Raw genomic sequence first — 22,962 nt, 5'->3', positions numbered from 1 at the left:
GGAATATGTTACACTTCTAGTTTCCCTGTTAGCAGGAGCTGAGAGAAAAATACAGCAAAAAGGTAAATTCTGTGCTATTTGGGAACGTGAGCAGAAATTATTATAAAGGCCTGTAAACTGCATGGTATACGGTCTTAATCTTAACTGGAGTGTTTTCTGTTCTGCATCTCTGCAGTCTAGAGCTTTAGAAAGATGACAAAAATAAGCTTGTCTTCCAGATGAGGAGCTGTTGATCTTGACTGTGCAACGACAAAATAGCTGCTATCTGTATTGACAGCAATTAGTAGCATAATAGGAAAAATTGGGCAGCACTAATGATCACAGTTGAATGTTAGCTATTGGGAGTGATGGAGTGAAATAGTTTAAACTGGTTTACTTATAGGGAATTAATGTCATTTTGTGCTTGAAGACCATCAGAACAGAATTGGAGCAGAATTTTGCACACCAAGATTGCTCCACATGAACCACAGCGTGTCCAGGAGATTTGCTCCAGAATGAGTTGATGGTTGGACTTAATGATCTTGGAAGTAATATTCCAATCTTAACAATTCTATATTCTAATCTAAACAGTCTAAAATGGACTGTAAAGTACATGTTTTTGTTTTGTAATGCTTTCACTTTTTTCATTATAGCTGTAATTTCTCTTCAAAAAGGGAAAGGTAGGATTGAAGAGCTTTCTTGAAGCTGAAGGAAGCACTGATTCATGTCTGAACCGTGCTTGTTGAATGGGCACAGCAGTGTACTGGGCTTCAGCCTCCAAACTGACTTTGGTGGGGAAGTTTCATTTGATAAGATGCTGCAGCATCACAGCATTCAGACTCAAGTTAATACAGATCTCATTTGCAATAGATTTAATGCCCCCAGCTGAGTTGCTCATCAGAGCCCACATCCATTAAGTTTATATTTCTTCTCTCTGGTTCATCTTCCATTCTCACCAAAACAACACCAGCCAAAAGATTAAGGCAGCAGCAGTTTCTAAGTCATTTTGCTCTAAGGAAACACATGCAGCACAGTTTGTTACATGTGTTTTCCAGATAGTGGGTCTTTATACTCTGAAGTTAAGAATTACGCTTGAATGTACGACAGAACGGTTATGTGAAAACATCAAGATCTTTGGCCATAGACTAGAAGCTGAACTGAGCTTACACTCTGAAACAAGAGCGAGTTATTAATTAAAACTTCAGATGCTTCACAGCAAGGACTGGTTATTTCCTGACCAAGAAGTCTACTGGTTGCTTTCAGTGTCAAATATCTAACCAAAAGCATCTTAAATACCGAGAGGAATGGGCACTAGCTGTAATAACCTGTCAGCTACAGCACAATGGTCAAAGGAAGCTGTCCATGACCAGACAGCAATAAGGCTGCAGATAAAAGTCTGTTTACCTCAAAAAAACCCTCAAATTATTCACACAGGCTTTGATTTGAGTTTACAGTTGCAGTTTATCGCATTTTATAACCTTCAGAAGTTAAAGAGTTTGAGTTACTAGGCTTGTAAGTTTGTACGTGTACTGGCTTTATAACTGCCATTGCATTTGAGAACATCTGCTAAACAAACAAAAATCTGAACCAGTGCCTCCTGAAGCATGAATCATGTTTGGTTTAGACACGTATTTCATTAACCATTTTATGCCAGACTAATCACACTCATTAAAAACGACCTACAGAGGTGCAGTCCCAGGCTAGGAGCAGGAAGTTCACTTTGTTACTGCTGAGCAGATGTTAAGCTCCGATTCATTTTGTCCCAGCTCAAGTTGAGATCCGCGCATTGAAAAAGTTTTACCACCCTGAGGGAAAGCTGAAGTGTTTTCTTCCTGCACTTTCTTTGTGAACCACCTCCCCCCACCCGCATCACAACTGCATGAAAGTGTTCAGTCTGATTGCAGATTAAGCCACAGGCGTTCAGAATGGAGGTTATAGTTGGAGCAAGAAAACAGCTGCCTTGTAAAGGCTGAGGCTCTTCGGTGTGTGTGCGCTTCATTCACAGCCCAAGAAAATGGAAGTTCTGGCTTTGCCTGGAGATTTGATGCTCAGTCCTGCAAAACTTGACGTTGCCAGTCACCACCAGTTATACTGCAGCAATCTTCATCTGAAAGTCATTTTTCACACGATGCCAGAAACTATATATTAAGTTCTCCTTGCTCCCTTTCACTCATGCTTGTGTTCTCCAGAGGTCGCATAGTGTTACAGATTTGTTTAGATACTCCATGAAGTTTAATTTAAATTAGTCACTTATTCCTGCATGCTTGAATAGAGGGCTTCGATCTGCTTCTGGAAGACTTTAACAAGCTCTGCTCTCTTTGCCTTCAGTGTTGGTGTTAAGAGTCCATTTTCTACAGAGAACAGCTCTGTGTGGATGTACAGGTCTTTAACCTATTAAAAGAACACAATTTCACAAGTGATGCTTACTTAGAGCATAAGCAACAGCTCTTCCCAGCCTTCTCAAGCTTAGCACAACAATTCAGTCTCAAGAGCTCTAGTGACTAAACTGCTTCTCTGATGCAGGAATTAAGCTCCTGACTGAGAGTCAGCCTGTGGGAAACCTGCATTTCATTCCATAGCAATTTCATCTGCTGCCCCATGCATCCATCTGCTTCTTGGTCAAGAGACAGGTGACCAGCCAGTGCTTCCATGCCTACTGCATTCAATTGTCCTGAAGAGCTTTCTCAGGTCCCATTCCAACAAGAATACAGACTTCCCAGACATTGTATTAGCAATACAGGTACTTGTAACAAGCAGGATTTGAAAGTACTCACTTGTTCAAAGGACTTAAGGCCAGCTGCTTTCCCCAGTTTAAGTAGATCTTCTAAAATAGCTTTCTTCACTGCCTGGAAGAGACAGGAGCCATGTGGGTAAAGCTGCCATTTGGTAATTGGCTCAGGACCACAACCATTGCCCACTCAGGTTGGCAAGCATACTAAATTTCACACATTAAGACCATGCCAAGGACGTGGCAACCTTCTCACTGAAAAATAAGGAGTTACACTTCCAGGAACACCTATATTAGTTCCATCTTCTACTTCAAGGATGTTTGCATGTTTCACACAGCATTAAGCCAATTTAATTTATAAAAGGGTTGGTAAAAAAATGAAGCCAAGGCACTGCATGATTGGATTTCAGAACAACAACAACAACAAATCTACCTATAACCCACTGAAAAGGTGAGGCCACTCACTGGATTTTTGCAGAGATCTTCAAAGGAACCTTTTACTCCCAATTTTGCTGCAAATTCTGGAAGTGTCTCAGCATCAGGAACCACTATGCCTATTAGACAAGACTGAAAACAAATAGAAGACAGACAGACATCTGCAGTTATTTGGATTGTCTATGTGAGAACTTGCCAGTTAACAATATCTCTATACTAAAATAGATCTACATCCCCATGTTTCCAGAATTTGAATGGTAGCTAAAGGGCCTTCATCTGTACTCTGTCAGCAGTAGTCAAAGTGCTCGTGCAGTTTGTTATGCCCTAATCACTCCAGCAAATATTACTCACTGGTAAATGAGTAGAGCAACTGCACAGAGTGCACATGAGGTATTAATCCCATCCAAGTATGTAATTAACCTTTAACCAATTTGCAACTTGATACCAAGATTTTGTGTAAAAAGGGGAGGTTATAGATAGAATACTTCTATTAGCATCGTGCTGTCAGAGCATATCTTCTTCAAACACTCTGATATACATTAAAGTTTGTGTCCTGATCTTCCAGAACTCACTGTAGGAGGAATCTTACAGGGTGCTCACTCTTACTATTACTTACCCGCAGGCTTTCCCCATGTACAAAGACTTGGGCTACAGCAACACTTCTGATATAGACATTTTCTATCTTCTCTGGAGCTATGTATTCTCCTTGTGCAAGTTTAAATATGTTTTTCTTCCTGTCAATGATCTTCAGCGTTCCATTCTAGAAGTTAAAGGTGGAGGCCATCAGTTTCAAGTCCCTGTCTTGCTTATCTATGCAGCAGAAGATAATGAGTTAGTAGTAAGAAGGGCACATGCTAGCCTGGCACTTATTTTGGCTCCCTACAGAATATAAGACACCGTCTGATTTCTCCACTTAGCTCAGGACATGATTAGACAGTTCCTTGTTCTTCTCTGGCAAAAAAAAAAAAAAAGATATTTTGCTCTTTATTCTACAAGTGACATATTCTTATGCAGGCACCATGCAAGATCTTGCAACCTGATTGATCTTTGGAGCTTTGCCTGGAGTTAACATGGTGGATATTCAACAAGGTAACTTGTAAGGCTTTTATTCTGGAATTTATTGTCCAACTTTGCAGAGTACTGTAAACTAATAAGGCATACACATCCAAGGGATGGTTTATATAAAGCAGTTACTCACTGGCATCCATTTCCCTACATCTCCTGTGTGAAGCCACCCATCTTTGTCAATTGCTTCAGCTGTCTTCTCTGGGTCTTTTAGATAACCCTTGAATACATTTGGTCCTTTTATACAGACCTACAACAAGCACAGGACACTGTTAGTCACCAAATCTTATGTTTCAGTATTTTCTGATGCACACAGGAGACAGTACCTACCTCGCCTTCATTGTTTGAAGAGAAGTAGTTCATTTCTTCCACGTCTTCTAGTTTTATGATATTACAAACCAGTGGGGGTCCAACATGGCCTAATATTAAAACAAACAAAACCCAACAAGGATAGTTACAGTTTGTGGATTTGTATATTCTGGAGTTGGATCTATATGATACAAAACTTGAAAGATTAGTTCTTTAGATGATTTGGGAGAACTTGGGAATCCCCAACAAATGAAAGGCTTCAGTGCTAATAGATACTTAGTGGATCTATTCACTACTTTAGTAAGAACCAGTACTGTTTAATGGGGTCTGATAACAAAAGTTCAACAACATTGTTATTTTCAGACTTCAGGAAAGGTAGCAGCTGAGCCCTCAATGCTCAGAGCCACTTATTGTCTGATCAGTCATACCAACCATGTGCGATGCTTGCTTTCACAGAATTCCTATTAAGCATATGAGTGACTGTTGTTACCAAGAAACACTTTTAAGTTTAGCATCCAGAATTCATTTGTTATTGAACTTGAATGTTTCAGTGCCACTTTCTATTGGCAGTTGCGCAAGAGTTAACAAGTCTCAAATACCGTACCTGTAGTCCAGTCTCCAGGCATTGAGAAAGTGCATCCAGCCGAACATTCAGTCTGGCCATAAGCTTCAAAGACCTGTGTGAGCAAGCATGAACATCCTTTGAACACCCAGCTCCCAATATGAATGAGCTCAGTTTAAACTATGCCTTGCACAGGTCTCCACCTAAAGAAGGCAGACAGTGTCATTGTATTTCAGACTTCCTGGCCTTATTGGTGTGACTAGATGTTCTCCGAGATCAGCTATCCAAATCTTGCTCTGAACTCCTCATCCTCAGCACTCTTTTCCAAAATGTGCCATAGTGGGAGCTTGTTCACTGTCAGGATAAGCCACAGACCTCAGAGGCAAGTGCCTGACTTGCTGAAGATGTTCCATGTTGCTATTTCTGCTGCCCTGTTCCTCTTCCTGAAGCCTAGAGGATGTTTTTGCAGTACTGTGGTTTGATATCAATTAGCCCTGCAGAGTTTTCTTCTACTGCAGGTAACCCTAATCAAGAAGCCGTTAAATACTGGAGACCCTGACAGGCAGAAACTGAGCTGTGTCATTCATTATGTGCAAGCGACCATCACAGAGGTTTTCAAGGAAAAAAACTCAGCTTACCTGACAGCCCAATGCTGATCTGAGAAATTTCAGGACAGAGGGAGATATGGGGGCTGCACCTGTTACCATTATACGCACTCTTCCACCCATGGTTTCCTACAAGTGAATTAGAAGCCATCAGATCAAACTCACACTATTATATTGCTTAGGTTACTTACACTTGGAAGTGCTTACCTGAACTTTTTTGAAGACTAGCTTATCCAAAAAGCTGTCATTTCGAACTATGCCCTGTTTCACTTCAATCATCTTCATAGTTACAGCAAAATTTAACAGGAATTTTTTCACTGGTGTGTTTGCACCACTTTGTATCTGGAGGAAAAAAACATATCAGGTCTATACTCACAGCAATACCTCAAGTTCTAGCTTCATTAGGAGGCACAGTGCATCACTTTGTTGCTCTAAGATTTGTCTTCATTATTGCCACGCTGTAGGAGGTACACCAAGGGGCAATGCTAATTTGTATTGGTGCTGTCAAACTTGAGCAACAACAAGGAATAGTGATCCTTCTAGAGTACCTTTTGTTTGTTTCTTTCATTCTGAAAGTAAACATAATCTCTGTCTCTGAACAGCAGCGGTCCTATCTCAGTCACAACTGTTCTTGTACTTCAGGGATCTTTAAAGGGTTCCTTTTCCTAAGGAATAATTAACCTAGTGGCGGTGTTTTGATGCGTTTAACTTGAATTTAAACATGTATACTAGCTTCGATACATGAACATTAAGATAATTTAGCTAAAAGTAGCTCACTTACCTTGTCATATATTCTATTGAGCAGTCTTGGTACAACTGGAAATATTGTTGGCTTCAAGGTTTTCATGTCATCTGTTAACAATTTGATGTCTCCTTGGAAGAAGCCCACTTTTGCTCCAGAGCTGTACATCACAGTCTGAAAATTGACCAGAAGTTAGCAAAGGATAATTCACAGCTTTGTCCACCACAATAATTTTCTATGGAAAGCTGTGTGATTTCCAGTGCCCAGTAGTAGTACAGGTCTTGAAGAAATAGAGAAAGCTATCATTGCTTTTACTGTAATTTGATTTATAAATGCTGAAAAGCATTAATCAAGTACTGGCAAGCAACTTCAATTTATAATCCGTGACCATAATAGAACAAAATTTCACATTATAGCTGAATACAAGCTCATACACATTTGTTAACAGCTGTTCTATTTTGATATATTCAAAATGTAAATACAAGGCAACAAAAGAATATGACAAAGAATATGACAAGACTCATTTTTAACTACTGGGTTGTGAATGGAGATTAAGAGACTGTCCTGGAGACCTCTACATATCATAGCCACTTAGGTATAACTTCTAGCAAGTATTACTTTCAACAAGTTTATACATCCTACAAAGTCTTAGTAGCATGTACATAGTCTATTTACCTGTACAACTCTCTCAAACATGTGAGCCAATGGAAGATAAGATATGCTGACATCTGAAGTTGTGCACTCAATTGTGTCCTACAGGTGAAAGAAACAGAAGCACATCAACACTCTGTATGCCTGCTTGAGAAGAAAGTGAATAAAATTAGGGGCACTTTGAATACTTTGAAATAGATGCTTTTAAAAGACTGAAGCAACTCGAGCTTATCCATCATCTCTTCAAAATCTGCAGCTCTAACTATGTGAAATCTGGTACAGGATACTAAATCAGGTTTAATTTAGTGTTTCAGCAAACTGAAAATATGGTAGTTTAGTACTCCAGGTGTATAGGTCTGGCTCAAAACTCCGCAAAAGTTACTCAAGGTCAAAGCAACTTGTTTGCAATACCATTTTGCCTTGGAAACATGGGCACTTAAGAAAGCATGACTAGTTAGCAGAAAATGCTCATAGTAAAGCCATTTTTGTAATAGTCACATAACCTGGAGATAACTGTTAGCAAGAGCTTACCTCTATGGTTCTAAGGAAGGCAGCAGCATTTGCAACAACATTTTCATGCGTCAGCATGGCACCTTTAGGGTTACCTTTGGAGAAATCAAAGTCAGCTGTGGGTCTGACTGCTTGCAGTCAATTGCCTATAATTTGCTTGGCTCAGTCATTTCAAGCTATCTTTGTATTAGGCTTAGTCACAGCATACACTGTTGTAGGAAATCACAAATATGCCTCATCCTGAGTGCTTTCAACTGTAGATATTACATAAAAGGAATGTCTACTGTAACACCAGACTGTGTTACAGTTAACACTTAGACACAACACCAGAAACACTGTAACGTGTTTCTATGACCCTTGTGGATCAGAATACACGCACAATTAAACAACCAGACCCTCTTTATTTAATGTTTAGACGTTATATATTATCCTACCTTATGAAAAATATATTTGGTTAGTCTCTGCTTCCTCAGCTCTAAGAAGCTTTGTCTTTGTGCACTTCACTTGTACTGACAGTGTCCTAAGTAGGACTGCAGTAGTGGCTTGATGTAGTTCTAACTTCTTTATGTTGTTGGAATTTCATTTTTTTGCACTGGATAGTAAGTGTTTTTAGCACAGTGTTTTGATAGAGAAGCATCAACATGCAATCTTTTACCTGTTGTCCCACTGGTAAAACACACAATGCAAAGATCTTCAGGACTAGGAGGCTAGAGAGAAAAAGCCACATCAGGTCAGCACTGTAAGGATTATGATGTTATTAATCAATACTTACATATGCTTGCTAAAGGGGGATCAATCAGGAGTTCTGTTTGGAAACAGCAAGGCAAGATACAAAAAAATCCTACCAACCTCCTTTCCTAGCAGCCTGGCAAGAGGTCTTTTCAGAGACTAATTTGTCAAGTTTAGAACTGTTCCACAGAAATACTTACAACTGGTTTTCTGATGTTGTTTCTTCCCAGCTCCTAGATGAGAGAAAACAAAACTTAAGATTGCAACTAAAAGATGTGTACCAGTAGTACTTGAACAGGTAATTAGATTTCAAAAGTGATAGATTCAAGAGTCCAGCAAAAAAATACTTTTTCGGTGAGAGAAGTTGGCCTTCCAGGATTTAGTACCTGTAACTTGAAAAAGCTAACTCCTGAGATTGAGAAAAACATGAATTCAACTATGTAGAAAGTGATCAGAGATACTTAAGGAGTTTGGAAGTACTGAATGGAGTTTTTTTTCATTTTATTTAACGTAGCCCACATCTCTTACACTCCATATTTACACCTTATATCTGGAAATTAATCCTAGTATTGGGGTATCAAAGCAGCCAGTAATTTTCATGCAAAGTTTCAATTAGACTCAACTGTCAGCTTAGAAACCTGATAAATCCTGCTACAACTACACCATAGAATCATAGAATCACCAAGGTTGGAAAATACATCCAGGATCATCCAGTTTAATTGTCCGTCTATTGCTAGTATTACTGATTAAACCATGCCCCATCACACAACATCTAAATGTCTGTTGAACACCTACAGGGACAGTGACTCAACCACCTCCCTGGGCAGCCCCTTCCAGCACCTGATCACTCTTCTGGGGGAAAAAAATTCCTAATATCTAACCTGAATTTCCCCTGGCACAACTTGAGGCCATTTCCCCTAGTCATGTCACTAGTTACATGGAGAAGAGGCCAACCCCCACCTTGCCACAACCTCCTTTCAGGCATCTGTAGAAAGTAGTAAAGTCCCCCCTTAGCCTCCTCTTCTTCAGACTAAACAATCCCAATTCCTTTAGCCTCTCCTCATAAAACTTGCTAAGGAAGTTAGTACATACTGAGTGTTCACAATACTTGGGCACAACTTTAGTCAATGGTTTGAACTAATGATTTTTGGCTAATATATCAAGTTTCACAATGACTGCTCATTGAGTTCTCAGATACAGGTGTGACAACTGGATAACGCTTACATTAAAGTGTCATTGTTGTCAGAGAAGTTGCAGATGTCTAGCTGGCAAGGTATTCCTCTGCAAGATCAAGCAGAAGTCTATAGTACACCTACCTCAGCCTCCTGTAGTGCTAGAATTTCAACTCCCACTTTAGCTCCTCTGTCCTTCAGCTCTTTATCAAAGAGATCCATAAGAATTATAGTCTTCAGGCATGGAGTCTTTCCTTTCTCACAGTTTTCAAGCAAGATTTCTGCCTTCTCTGGCTTGTCACAAATGACTATGCCTATGTCAGCTACAGAAAAGTAATCACATTTCAGTTTGTTGTGAGAATATGAGATACTAGGGAGTGACAACACAGCAGAACATAGACTATAATATTCATTTATGTACCTGTAATTGACTTATATAAATAATATTGATAGATCGACTTCCATTTGGTTCATATGAATTCACTGGCTGGACTAACAGTGTTAAGAGGGTTTATTCTCACTACAGCCAGCAGACTAAATAAGTAGAATCTCAGGTTTACCCCAAGCGAAGTCCTTATGTTGAGGAACTGAAGGTAAATGTATTCGGTCACAGTCAAAACATGTACTTATTCTTTTTGTATTACCATAAAAAACTTGAATTTGTCCTCACTGACTATTTTTAACCACCTTCTTTAAAACTAAGGAATTTCAGATTTGTTTGAAAGAGATAGCTCAAATTTAAGTTAATGGCTCAAATTCCTTGCACATGGAAAAGTTTTATGCAATGACAAAATCATTAAGACAACAGAGAAACTGGATTTGTCTGAACATGCTTGTTCCCCATTAACCTGGTGAGTTGGAGTGACTTTGCTTGGCAAATCCCGTTCTTAGGTGGCAGCCCAGCTGGTTGTGACAGCAGTGAATTTTTATTTCTTCCCCACCCTGATCTTCTCCCACACTACGGAAGGAAAGTTTGAAGATGTATTCAAGCTCCCTCACACCAGGTTTTTTCCCATGATGGTACAATAATTGCTACTTCTGTAGAACTAAACAGATAGCTTTAGGCTATTCTCTACCCCTCCACTCTTTACATCTTAGAATTTTTTAAATCAGAGACATCCATCTAGTCTCAATTTGCATGCAAGTCTGTCTGTATTGTCTGATTGTTTGGCAAACAGTGTGGGAGTTGAAGATTGCCAAACCTCAAACAACCAACAGTTGTTGAGCCCTCTGATTGCAGCACGGTCCACAGAATCTGGCAGGTCTTCTGTGGACTTGTAGCCCATACACTAGGAGACAGAGGAAACACGCTGTCTTTATGGGTGTATACTCTCCAAAGTGGCTTTACAGAAATGAAGTGTCTATACAAATATAGGTCAAAGCTACTCTAATTTTTTCATTTAGTTGTTTGCTCTTCAACCTTCCCAAAACAAAACTTCTTAGAGAAATTGTTATTATAAAATAGTTGAAGTCGATATTTACCTTTGTTAACAATATATAGAATGGCATCTGGCCCCAGGGTGTCATAGAGTGGAACAGCAACCATTGAGTAAGTGTAGCAGGCATACTCAGAAATGATCCACTGAAGAGAGAAAAAAGATCTAAGGAATACTAGCAGCTCGCAAAACAAAACAAAACTGTGCCCTATCAGTAATAAGGGAACTGGGAGGGGAGAAGCCAGTTGTAATTGTTCCTCAGGTGGTCCCAAGAAGTTGAGCAGACCCTGTCAGAACATTTTGGGAAATAATACTTATTTTTTTGCTTACCTCTGGCCTATTCTGAGCAAAAATGCCAATAAACTGGTCTGGTGATGGTTTACATCCTTTCTGCAGAAGCCCTGATCCCAAATGTTGAGCTCTGTCCAAAACCTGTAAGAAAATTGCCCCCTGCTTTAGTGCTACAAGACAGCATTCCAAGTTAGATTATCTGTCAGGTATAACACTCACCTGCTTATATGTCAGCCACTGATAAGGTTGGTTGGGTTTTCTGTAGCCTAAACAGTTGCCATTTCCTAATGGAAAAGTTCAAAAAAGCAGCTGTAAAGCTCAGTACTGAAGCTACATAGCAGTTCAAAACAACACTGGTGAATGGAGATTGCTTTCAGACATTCATTTAACTGCATGGTGCATTAAGGTGTGCAGTGTCCACTGTTAAGTGTTCTGCACAAACTAAAGTTGCAAGACTCTTTACTTCATCTTTACAAGCAATACTTCCAGGATCTGGCAATATTTTCCCATTTCACCCAGCTGAGCTTGAAATAGCTTGCAGGGTATCGTGTATTTCCATGTCTGCCATCCCTGAAGCCATAGACAGGGATGCATTCCTGTTGTGAGCAGGCAGTAATTTAATGCTAAAAATAAATGCTTCATAAGACAAAGCAGAAGGATTTTTTGCTCCTCCCTTCCTACCCCACCCCAGACTCAGTGCTGCTGTCTTCACTGAATTCTACCACCTCACAGTTCTGATGTTTGCTCCTGTGTAGTCTGCCAACTAATCCTACTTCCATACTAGCGGGGGAGAAATATGGACACTTGTCACTCCACCCCACAGAAGTTTAGGATAGCTTTTTGCTAGTCTTAATTGTTACTACTGGCAAGAGGCAAGGCAAAAAAAAATTGGAACCATTTTATTTACTTGTGAAATGTTATGTACCAACTAGCAGCTGCAGAGCTTACCAGAAGTGTGCAGTCCTCTCTGGAAAGCTTCATACAAGGTTTTAGAATCTTCAAAGTAATAAGAAGTCAGGTTATTATCTGTCAAAAGTGCAGCTCTTCTCGCTCCTCCCTAGGAACAGAGCATAGTTATGAATTAGTGCAGAGCAGATGCAATGCTATTCATTCCAGCCAATTGTAGCAGTCCCCTTTAAAGTATTTGAATACTATTGCATTGTTCAGGAAGTCTCGTTTTCCTTCCTGGTTTTGATCTACTCAGATACTACTTGCATGCAGAGGAATTTTCTAGATTACCCAGATTAATATTCAGTTGTAGATTCTTAGACAGACCTTGACTAACATTAAGCACTACTACTTTCATAGTTACACGAAGTCTGTCACCTTGGTCTATCATTAACCACAAAACAGATGAAAAGCATTTATAGTACAGGAAGAAAGATCAGTGACAGCCAAGGACTTCTCGTAAAAAGCACACCTAACCCTTCTGGCAAGAGTTTCTGTCTCTTCCTCTCAGTGTCATAAGACTTCCCTTCTATGCACAATACTGCTGAGTTGCACAGCAGAGAAGGTAGAGTTTCCTCTGATATCCAGAGTCAAAATGGATTGGTATTTAGAGCATGTTTTTCAGAAATAGTCCATCCCCACAAGAAGAATAAGCATTACCTCAATTCCCACTGACTGCTTGTTCAAGTCAACAGGAGGTAAAACAGGCTTTTGGCCTTGCTTAATCCACCTTTCCAGAGAAAGATGAGAGCTCGCCAAATGCAATAAGAGTAAACAGTGCTGGTGTGTTGGTGGAGCTTGAGTGAAAACAAGACCTGAGAGGGTATTCCAGAATCAAGTTGATGCTGATTCAGGGCAAAGCCAGAGTTTGAACCGTGAAACAAACCACGAAGGTTTAGTCGTAGCGGTGACAGCAAGTGTTGAAGTGCACTCCACTAACCTTGTAAGCCAAGGTTAGTTAAGTGAACGTATAGTCGCTCTTAGAGGCACAATGCTATGGAAGTTCGTTATTATTCAGGCTTGTTTGCCACCTAAGGACTCCTGTAACACATATATTAAAGCATGCTATTTCTTATGCAATTGCGTTTATTAGCTCTTACAGAGTCTCAACGTCACCATGATCTCTGTAAATCTTAATCCATTCTGGCCAATCCACCTGCGCACAGGGAAAAGCGTTGAAGTCCCAATTTGATGTCCAAGGCAGACAAGAAACAATGTCAATTTTTTCCTATTCAAAACTAAAAAAAATCAGCCTGATTTGATCTAGACCTATCTGTATATATATATATCTCAAATTAAGTTTTTGTTTGTTTGTTTGTTTGTTTTAATGCCTGTTGTTCATATGTGAACAGTGGAAGAAAAACACCACAAGACTACAGATGTCTAAGAGCAGGATGTACTGCTAAAGTATACACAGGTATAAAGACTGTAGCAGGCTGCAGGAGTAGTGTGTTCATGATCAGCTGCTCTAAATGGAAATCCAGTCTATGGTAGGGAAGTGTTTCTGATGCTGGCAGTGTGCTCTGCTTGAGATACTGCACAACTCTGGACTCTGGACTTTTGCACTCAAAACTGGTGACCTGGAAGTCAGAGGGTGCAACTTAAATCTTGCTGGGAGATACAGAAACAGTTTTGCTGCTTGCATTTTGTGGCATCTCTTCCTTTGAGGGTAGGCAGGGAAGCAAAAAGCTGAGAATGCAGGATTTCCTCACAAGAGATATGAAGAGACATCTACCTCAGGCTCCTGCCTTAGAATCAAGTACATTAGAAATTAAAGTCCTCTGATAACTTTCAGATTGAATAGCCAATACAAATCTAGCACTGGCGACCGCATTTGATCTGAATGAACTCAGATCTCACTGACTTATCTCTCCTAGTATCTAAATAGGTATGCAGGACATGACACATCAATGACACATCACACTTTGCAAAGTGAATAACTGCACCCCTTCCAATTCCTTCACGATTAATTGAGGAAATCCAGTCTGTAGATAATATGCCAGCTAGCAACTAACTAAATTCCTGTGCAGGAATACTAATGAGCATTTTGGAGCAGTGAGTTCTATATATCCTCTTTTTAGAAGAACCCAAGAAAGATGAAGGTATTGTTCAAGCAGTCAATAAATTCAGCCAGGTCCCAAAGTCAGAATTTGGATCATCATATCCAGAATGAACAGGACTAGATCACCTGCATCATGTTTATGGTTTTGTAGCTCTCAGTTTCCAGTGACTGTGTTAACTGACTGTCCTGATATGTTCTCTGGTGACAAACACATTCTTTGGCAGCTCAGCGTCTGGATAAGAAAGAATACCTTGGAGGCCCATTGTTGAATCCAAGCTACCAAAAGCCCATCACCTGAAACGTACCAACTCCCTAGACCTACTTATTTTGAGTTCTAACATGCACGTCAAACCCCAATCTTCACCACAGGCGCTGAAACGACTGCCCCCCAAAATGGTGCTACAGCAAGAATGGCAGGAGCTGCTGCCTCATGACTCTGCACTGACTATCACATCTGGCCACTGGATATACCATACATAGGAAGCATAGCCCTATTTTTCTTCAGCACGGAACACTATACATCTCTGCACCCTTCTATCAGCTAAGTCTATGGAAAAATAACTTTCAAAAGCAAGGTCTGCTGATGAAGCTTTGTATGGGAAATTGGTAATCACAGCCTGAACCTCTGATTAATCAGCTGAGGCAAGTGTCAGGTCAGCTGTGGGAGCACAGGTGAGAGTAATTTAGCTGCGCTCCTGGACTGGGTGAAGCTTGACTCCACCTCCTCTAGACCTCATTTAAGGGCTGACCAGCACTAAGGTAGTATCTTTTTGAGATTGCTCTCTGGTGGAGATTGCCTCAGTATTTCCCAGCAAAAGCATCTGTATTGGTGAATTTTTCCTCATAAATAACCTTTTGAACGTCTGTTACCATCTTTGTATCATTCCACCTTACAAGTTTGAATTCATGTCAAAGATACCTAGAAGTCTGTTATGTCTCTACTCTTATTTGGAAGGTTAAGGACTTGGTAAGATGAATTTGGTAGGCAGCCTCTCTTCATTTTTTGGACTTGTAACCCAGTACTGCAGCAATTAGTAAACTGTCATGGGTGAGTCATAGACTGAACCAGTGATTGAGCACCTGGGGAAAGGCCCAGTCAGCCCTGGAAGCACAGGTGAAGGCAATTTAGCTGTTGGGACCAGAAGGGGGGGGAGGCTGCACCTCTCTCTTAGACCTTGTTTAAGGGCTGACTGCCACTGAAGAAGAATCTCTTTCTAGAGTTCCCTCCTTAGTGAAGCTTTCCTTTGCAAACCTAGAATCTTTTGGCATAGGTAAGCAATTTTCTTCCCCTCCTTTTTAGCACCTTTCTATTGTGCTGGCCCTTCTGTCATTGTGCTTTTATTGTATAATACTTTTCCCATTGTATTGATCTGTCCAATTGTTACAATAGCAATCAACTTTTGACATCCTTTTCCATCTTTAGATGGGGCAAAATGAGATTTAATTCAGTATATTTCAGGTTTATCTCCCCTGGGTGTGAAGTTCTTTTGACCTGCAGTAAGAATAGAGCTATGTTCAGGCAACTGAAAAGAGCACAAGCCAGCATAGCTGTACTAGTTTGAATGAGTTCCGCTCTTGGGTGCTTGTTCTAATAGCATTTTAAAAGTTATTTCCTAGATAGCTGAAAAGATTAGCTACCTTTCAATCATGGTATTCTCATCTCCTCTTTGACTCACATACAAGGCAGTTTATGCCGAGATACCTAAAGAGATTCAACAACTGAGCCTAGAAGGATAGAGATACTTGGAGTAGCAATCTTAGATGAAACCAGAGAGAAAACCTGATTGAGTGTGAGAGAAGCCTGAAGATGACTAAGTGCAGGAAAGATATTTTTTTTCCCTCAGAAAAACCAGATAGTACCCTTATCCCAGCATAACCTACTTGGTGTTCCTACATCCTGAGACCATTCTTGACTAGCTAGAAAACAATGTTTTATTTAAAGATCCTATAGCAATATAATCACCAAATTTGTCTCAACTTCCAGAACCAGGCCAATTGTCTACCATGCCTAGAGTTGATGCTATCAATACATGCGAGATCCAAAGCACTGCTGGTTAGCTACTTCTGGCACAGAAGAGCCAGCCAGAATAAGACAAACCCTTTTACTTCATGAGTCTTTTAAGCATGGAAATAAGAGCTCTACCCTATGTCCATGCTATGGAGCAACTACATCCAGAGTTTAACCCAAAAAATCTGGGTCCTCTATTGACGGTATCTGGTCTGTGCAGACTGACTGAAAGTGTTATTCAGTGTGGCATTCAACAGTGCCACAGCATTTCTGACTGTGAGCCTGAGCACAAACTGCTTTTTTAGCCATGCAAGGAGGCTGGAGTGCTTTAAAACCCTGGGCTTTGAGGGACTTAGCTCCCTGTGACTAGAAAATGCATAGGATGTCTTGAAATGCTTCAGCTGGTCCTCTTGTGCGACAGTTAAAGTGTACTTCAGTTGTCTGACCTGATTGGTGATCAGGGATAAGGTGCACTATGATCAGGAGTGCAAAGGCTTAGGCTTCCCCACCCCTCCTTTTTTTTTTTATCAGAAGTGATTATAGTAAGTCCAATCTTGAGTTCAGGACTTTGTGTTCCCATTTCTACTGTACCCCGCTTTCCAAATCCCCCATAATCTTTAGGGCAATTCCTTCATTAGCTGGAAGGAACGAAGGAGCATTTTTCTCTGTTCTCTCCACGGCAGAAGGTATTGCTAAGTAACTCTGGTTTCAAGCACAAAGCATTGAAGAAAGCTTAGATTATATCTTGCAGTAGTTCTTTACAGGTAACAGATCTCTGATCCTTGTGCTATTTTAGAGGCAAAGGTCATGCACCGCCTGTGAGAACTTTTCGGATTGTATTCTTTGTCTTAAGTTTGCCTAAGAAACAAAGTGTTTCTTATGCTTTTGAGGTTATCGTGACATCAGCATTAGTAAGGTAACATGCTGACTCTTTTCCAGAGACCAACTGCTCTGGGGTCTCTACTTTGTTAACCACCATTAGTTCACTCCTGGCATTTGCTTTCCCATAGTGCAGCTCTTGCCTGGTCTGCAGATGTGGACCAGTGAGTTCATACTTGGAAGCATTATGTCCCATGTTCCTTCAGCTTAGCAAGAAGTGTGTGTTCTGCAGGACCAGAAAGAAGCTTAAGTGCAAGACCTGAGCAGCAACTGCTGAGTGGAGCCATGTACAAACTACATCCCTTATTAATCTCATGCCCTGGAAGATACGAGATTTTAAGGACAAATTATACTGCTGACTCAGCTGAGTAAAGAGAAGTAAAACCCCAGAGTTAACAGCCACAGCTTTTCTCAGAACCCTGTTTAGAGGCAGACATGTCTAAAGCAGAGTGCACAGGGTCTACTTTAGGAAGGCTTTGCTTTTGGAGTACATTTGGAGCATAGCAGTTCGAGTGCCCTCTGGTTGCCTGAAAAGCACTCTGCTTGCAGCTGGGAAAGTACAAGGCCACAGGCCTCAGTAATTTACATCCAGGAAGTACAACAGTCAGACTATGTGTTACAGCCTATTTCTGAACCCACCTCATGAAACCTGATCAACTCAGGTTTTCTGAATACTAAAATAGAAAGTCCATTATGATAAGGAAATGTACTATGTCTGATATTTCCGTCCCTTCATCGGGAACTTAATGACACCACAATGCTGCTCTGTCGGATAACTTCAAAAGTCAAGCTTTAGTGATACATTTTATATCAGGTTTCCCCCTTGAGAACTCCCCATCCAGAAGCTGTACTGGCCATGCAGAAAGCCAGAACATATACAGCCCTCTGAAGAATTGTAAACATAGTTAATGTAATGAGTTTTGTTACTGGTTGCCCTACTAGATAATGTAGCATGATATCCTCACAAAATACACTTGTACCAGCATTACATTAATGGAAAACTGTCTCCAAGCATGTTGAAAGATCTAGAACAAAAGCCCAACTTGGAAATATCCAAAGAAAACCAGAATGTGATCATTTAACAGCTTACAGAGTCACATGGAGTACAGCAAGTAGTAAGAATTTTTAAATATTGATGTTTTTTATGATTTATTACAACAGCTGTATCACCAAGGGCAAAGAGCAAATATATATCTGAACTTAACTAAGTTTAGGATTAGCATTGCACTGACAGTGTTCTATGGGAGATCTCCTACCAGGTTCCTGATAAACATATTACCTTGAACTGAGCACAGTATTTGCACGTGGATAATACTAAGACTTCCGTGAGCAACCACCAGCAGGGCCATGAGCAGTGAAACAAAAGTAGATAGTAAATGCTTCTGCATTTCAGAGCAAGCACGGAGGGGGAAAAAGCAGCAGTCAAAAGCACATACCATTTCGTTGACGGGGCAGGAAGCCAACCTCTTTTCCTTAAGTAAAAGGGAGCTTTATAAGCATAATAGCAAAACAAAAACAATTAGATAGCGTTCATGTTAAAGCTACAGCTTGTTCCCTCTCCCTGGTTTAAATAAATCAACGAGCAGAAAAGCATGCTGGGAACAAAGGGAGGAAGTGAAGTGGTTAGAAAAGAATTTGCAGCGAAGGGCTGGTGTTAGTTTTGGTTTTGGTTTGGCGAGGCAAGAAGGGTGAAGTTTTCTGAAGAAGCTGATAAAGATATGATATTTGTAATGTACCATTTATAATCTAGTATCTCCCCCCCAGCCCTCCTTTATATGTAAAGTTACACTTTCAATATTAGGGATTTTCTCTCTATAGCTGTATTGTAAGTTAAAGCGAACTGAGATTTGCAGCTTTACTGGTACCAAAATACTTTGAGCACACTATTTCTCATCTATCTACTGTTGTAATACTTGCTGGTACTCTGGATCCTTGTTTCTTCTTTTTTTTTCCCCCTAGAAGCTGCTTTGTCTTTCTAAAGTGCTTTCTGCTGTGCTACAGTCCCCTATGTGCAGTTCTTTGCACAAATTCACAGTGAATAGTGCTTTAAACAGTAGTTTTCTTCCTGCTCCAATGGGCATTTTGTTTTCTGCCTACACTGGGCTGCTGCTGTTCCCTTTTTTCTCCCCTGTGCTCTGCCGATATTGCTGAAATATTGCAACAAGCTTTGAAAGCTGGAAAGGTAGTAATTCACCCATATGTTCTCTGTAATGCTCTGACTTCAGATCTTGGAAATGGTTTCTTATTTCTCAGTTTGCATATCTGAAAGCTTTTCTATACTGTTTGACTTCAGAACAACGTAGCTTGCTAGAATAAACTATAGCTAAAGTGGAGTAACATGGTGTGTCCTTACTAAAAGGGTGCAACTTGCCCTGAACCTTGGCTTGCTGAAGTATATAGCCTCTACTAATTGCTGCTGTTTCCTTTGCTGCTGTAAAGTATACATTAATTGGGTAAGGCTAACTTGCGCTGTAGTTGTGGCATTATTTAGCAATGCAGATAGGCCTTAAGGGAAGCTGAGGATTAAATTGCTGATTTTGCCATAAGTTTTGAATGAAGATGAGAAATAAACAGCTTGTTCTTCATGGAATTCCTCTACATTTGGTTCTGTCTCCTCAGAGCTAATCCTGTGGCATCTAAGCGAAGCTATGACCTTCAGCTCTAATAGAGACAGTAAGGGTGCTCTTACACCTAGGGAAAGGCAAAATTCTTATGTAGAAAGGAAGGAAAATCAGGCTTACAGCTCAGATACCTGCATTACCTTCTTTGAGTGTTTCTCTGAGGTGTTCCCCTCTTCAGAAATCTGGCCTCAAGCTGTTACTTTTTCAGGAGAAAGAGGAAAATGCAGTGATTCTCCCCTGCCTGCTGGGTGTCAGTGCTATGCACTTCACCCAGACGCACTGCCTTTGGGGTGCAAGAGGACATGCCCTCAGAGGCTTTGTGAAAAATATCTTCCCTTTAATGATTGCTTCTGTTTAATGCTTGTAAACTGAAATATTGCTGATGCTCTTTCCCCTGTACACATAAGAAGTGACCTGAGAATTTTGGGACTTTTTATTTTTTATATTGCCTCAAATAATTAGAGGAAACCTTAACTTTTTAAAGGGGGCACAAATCTATTTCTTGCTAGTAACTATTTGTCAAAAGATAAAGCAGAACAGAACCATGAACAACTCAACCTTTGCTTTTCTTTGTACACCAATATAGAATTTATACCTGCATCTTTCATAGCCACCAAGTTGAGATAGTATAGACACAGTTTAATTTTTTGCTTTCTGTCATCACTGTCACAAAAGGAGGGATAAGAAGAGCTTTTATAACTAGCCATGAGGTCGTGGCACAAGTATGAGCATCAACTGTCCAAATATTCCATCTACCTACAGCAAATAGCAAAGGATGTAACTAAATGATGAGGAAGCATTAGCTCAGTGCATAGTTTTCTCTGTTGTAGCTTCAAGACTTGGATCTTGATAGTGTGAGTCTGTGAAAAATGTGTGCTCACTTTATTGGAAGAGTTTTTGAATTTCGGTTTTCTTAATGCTATAAAGTTAATAGTTCTTTATTTCTCTGGTACATTTTTTTTATCTGTTGTAAACAAATAAAATGCACAGAGAAATAAATAATCTCAGTGGGTTCCTCAGAGAAGGCACTGAGCAAGATGGGCTATGGCTTGGACAATCTCTTGCAGCTTGATTTCTGGTTAATCTCTCTGCTATCCCCTCCTCTATTACAGCTGTACATCTTTGCAGAAGTAAGAGCTTGGAGAAGGCTCCATTTGTATAGCTGTGAAAATTGTGCTTGAAAAAAATATTTAATAATTAAAAAAGAAGTCATTATAGCCAGCTTCTGTGATTTTAGTTAGGGATTAAGGTCCTGTTGTACTAAATATGGCCAGTAAGCTTGTGCATCTACCAATCTACTGTATAGTAATATTTTACTGAACTCCAAAACCTGCCTCTGGTGCTGTGAAACCAAATGATGGCTCACTTTCTGGAATTCTGTTTTCACCTTGAATCTGAATGGGAGCCTGGCACTGGTACTCTGTGCACTGTATCTTTAAATAATAAAAACTAGCAAACTGATAAGAAAACAGCCTCAGCCTGGATGGATGTCAGGTTTCCAGTTCCAGTCTATAGCAACAGGGAGTGTTCAGGTGGTTGCTTTTGCTTGAGCTTTTATTATGGCTGTGATTTCTTTGTATGCCTCTGTGAGCCCAGACTTGCTCCTTCCACAACAGACAGCCAAGGCTGTTGGCTTTAACAGCACACAGTGTGACAAGAACAGTGCACTTAGATCTGAACGCTGCAGCAAATTAAGGCTGTTCTCCCACTTGCTGTGCCTCTCTGCAGAAGCAGGAAGCTCAGTACTTTGGAAAGTGTAGGCAAAAGAGATTTGCTTACCTTCTGTCCACACAAAGGAGGGGTCAGCACAGCGTATTTGCTTCACTGCTTTACAACTCCAATGGGGTGTTAAAGGGTTGGTGCTTCCCCAGCTCCCAAAGCAGGACTGAGCCCCGAATCATTGGTGCGTGGCTTTAATAAACAGGCAACACTGCACCCAAGTAACCCTTGAACCTGCATTGCAACAGGTTCAAAGGTAAAAATTATTCCTGATCAAATATAAAGAGCAATTTTGGCTGGTTAGAGATGTTAAACATACAGGTCTTGCGCAACAGCTTTCGAAGAGGGCAGTGCGCTGTGGAAGTGAACCCCAGCCCTGCGAGAGCTGCACACTTGTATTTTCAATAGGGCTCTCATTGTTTGTGAGTACACATGGAGCACAGAACAAGTGTCATTTTGTAGAGACAAGGTGCCTCTTAGATTGCACACAGAGCTTGCAAACATATCCTTATATGTTTGCTTTGTGGAGGTGCTTCTCTAGCATGTCTGACTGCTGAGGAATGGGTTTCCCTTGCAGCTCAAGTGGTCTACGAAGTACCATGTTCCTTTATGGGAGGAGCTCTAAGCACAGTTAGGATTCACAGGGGGCTCGTTATCTTACCATTATATATGTTTGCTTCTAAAGAAGTATAAATAATGTTTACTTGCCGAACTAACAAGGGCAGTTTGATGCCTGTGATGCTAGGCTAAAGCTAGTTTACCAGAGATTTACATTGATTTAACCATTTGTATTTATTTTTTGTCTCCCTCCATCTAAAAAAGATGCTGTGCTTAATGCTGATGGAAAATAGGCTTAGATGTGCTATGAGTTCCTGGCACTGAGCAGCTAGGTGAAGATTCTTGGCTTCACTTCCTGAGGCTGTGACCTTTGGAAGAGCTTTGCAGCTCAGGATCTGAGACCCAAAGCTAAAAATTCCAAAGTTCTTTAATATTGTCAGGGCTGGTCAAGATCACAAAGCTTTTGTTGATTTAGGCCTGGTTTGGCTGGACCTGAAATTTAACTTCTGCACAATGTTTGAATTTTAGCATATTACTCCTTTTCACTTGAGATCCCACATATTCTTGATTGGGGTGTGAAGCATGCCCATATCAGTATATATCAACACAAGTGGAAGCATCTGTGCTAGGAGTACCAGAACCAGGCTCCCATTAGTACTGCACTAATTATCCACCTAGACATTTTGAACTGCAATCAATATCCTCTAAGTTTTTAGAAAATGACAGTTTGGGAAGGATAAAAGAATGAGTTGGAATGCTCCAAGCTTGGTGTAAAGAGAAAATACTGATGTTCAGATTTCTTGGCTCTGGTCTGTTGTGCCTCCTGAATGAGGGAAACAAAACTGATTTAATTCTGTACAAAGTATGCAGTAGATCTTTAAAAAAGAGGGAAAAAAAAAAAAAGAAAAAAGAAAAGATTACTTGGGTAGATCCCTATTCAGTATGAGTTGGAA

At 40.3% G+C, this 22,962-nt stretch overlaps 1 protein-coding gene and 1 long non-coding RNA gene across 2 annotated transcripts in view; one reads left to right on the top strand and one right to left on the bottom strand.

Annotated features, from left to right (window-relative positions):
• Positions 1-836: 836 nt before the first annotated feature.
• On the bottom strand, positions 837-12,978 carry ACSL5 (acyl-CoA synthetase long chain family member 5). The gene is made up of 20 exons (XM_015867319.1): positions 12,823-12,978; positions 12,163-12,271; positions 11,434-11,498; positions 11,254-11,355; positions 10,970-11,069; positions 9,632-9,810; positions 8,516-8,548; positions 8,242-8,293; positions 7,608-7,681; positions 7,101-7,178; positions 6,465-6,599; positions 5,891-6,025; positions 5,717-5,812; positions 5,121-5,193; positions 4,538-4,626; positions 4,341-4,457; positions 3,759-3,902; positions 3,173-3,274; positions 2,754-2,825; positions 837-2,370 (listed from the first exon to the last, which is right to left on the bottom strand). The coding sequence occupies exons 5-20, from the start codon at positions 11,031-11,033 to the stop codon at positions 2,230-2,232; spliced, it is 1,584 nt and encodes a 527-aa protein (XP_015722805.1). The 5' UTR covers positions 11,034-11,069; positions 11,254-11,355; positions 11,434-11,498; positions 12,163-12,271; positions 12,823-12,978; the 3' UTR covers positions 837-2,229.
• A 5,761-nt stretch (positions 12,979-18,739) lies between these two features.
• LOC107316150 overlaps positions 18,740-22,962 on the top strand; it is a 31,873-nt gene continuing 27,650 nt past the window's right edge. The window contains exon 1 of the long non-coding RNA XR_001556187.2: positions 18,740-18,838. This is a non-coding gene — a long non-coding RNA (uncharacterized LOC107316150). The remainder of the gene's footprint in view (positions 18,839-22,962) is intronic.

The sequence above is a fragment of the Coturnix japonica genome, chromosome 6 (genome assembly GCF_001577835.2).
Source record: "Coturnix japonica isolate 7356 chromosome 6, Coturnix japonica 2.1, whole genome shotgun sequence".
NCBI classification, from domain to species: domain Eukaryota; kingdom Metazoa; phylum Chordata; class Aves; order Galliformes; family Phasianidae; genus Coturnix; species Coturnix japonica.
This window is presented reverse-complemented; position numbering and strand designations above follow the sequence as displayed.

Excerpts from the sequence above, each read along its gene's own strand:
- ACSL5 (XM_015867319.1), bottom strand. The coding sequence starts at position 11,033 with ATGGTTGCTGTTCCACTCTATGACACCCTGGGGCCAGATGCCATTCTA. Across the intron at positions 3,903-4,340 it reads ATGTAGGGAAATGGATGCCA|AATGGAACGCTGAAGATCAT; the intron begins GTGAGTAACTGC and ends TTTAACTTCTAG. Across the intron at positions 3,275-3,758 it reads TACATGGGGAAAGCCTGCGG|TCTTGTCTAATAGGCATAGT; the intron begins GTAAGTAATAGT and ends ATTTGTTTTCAG.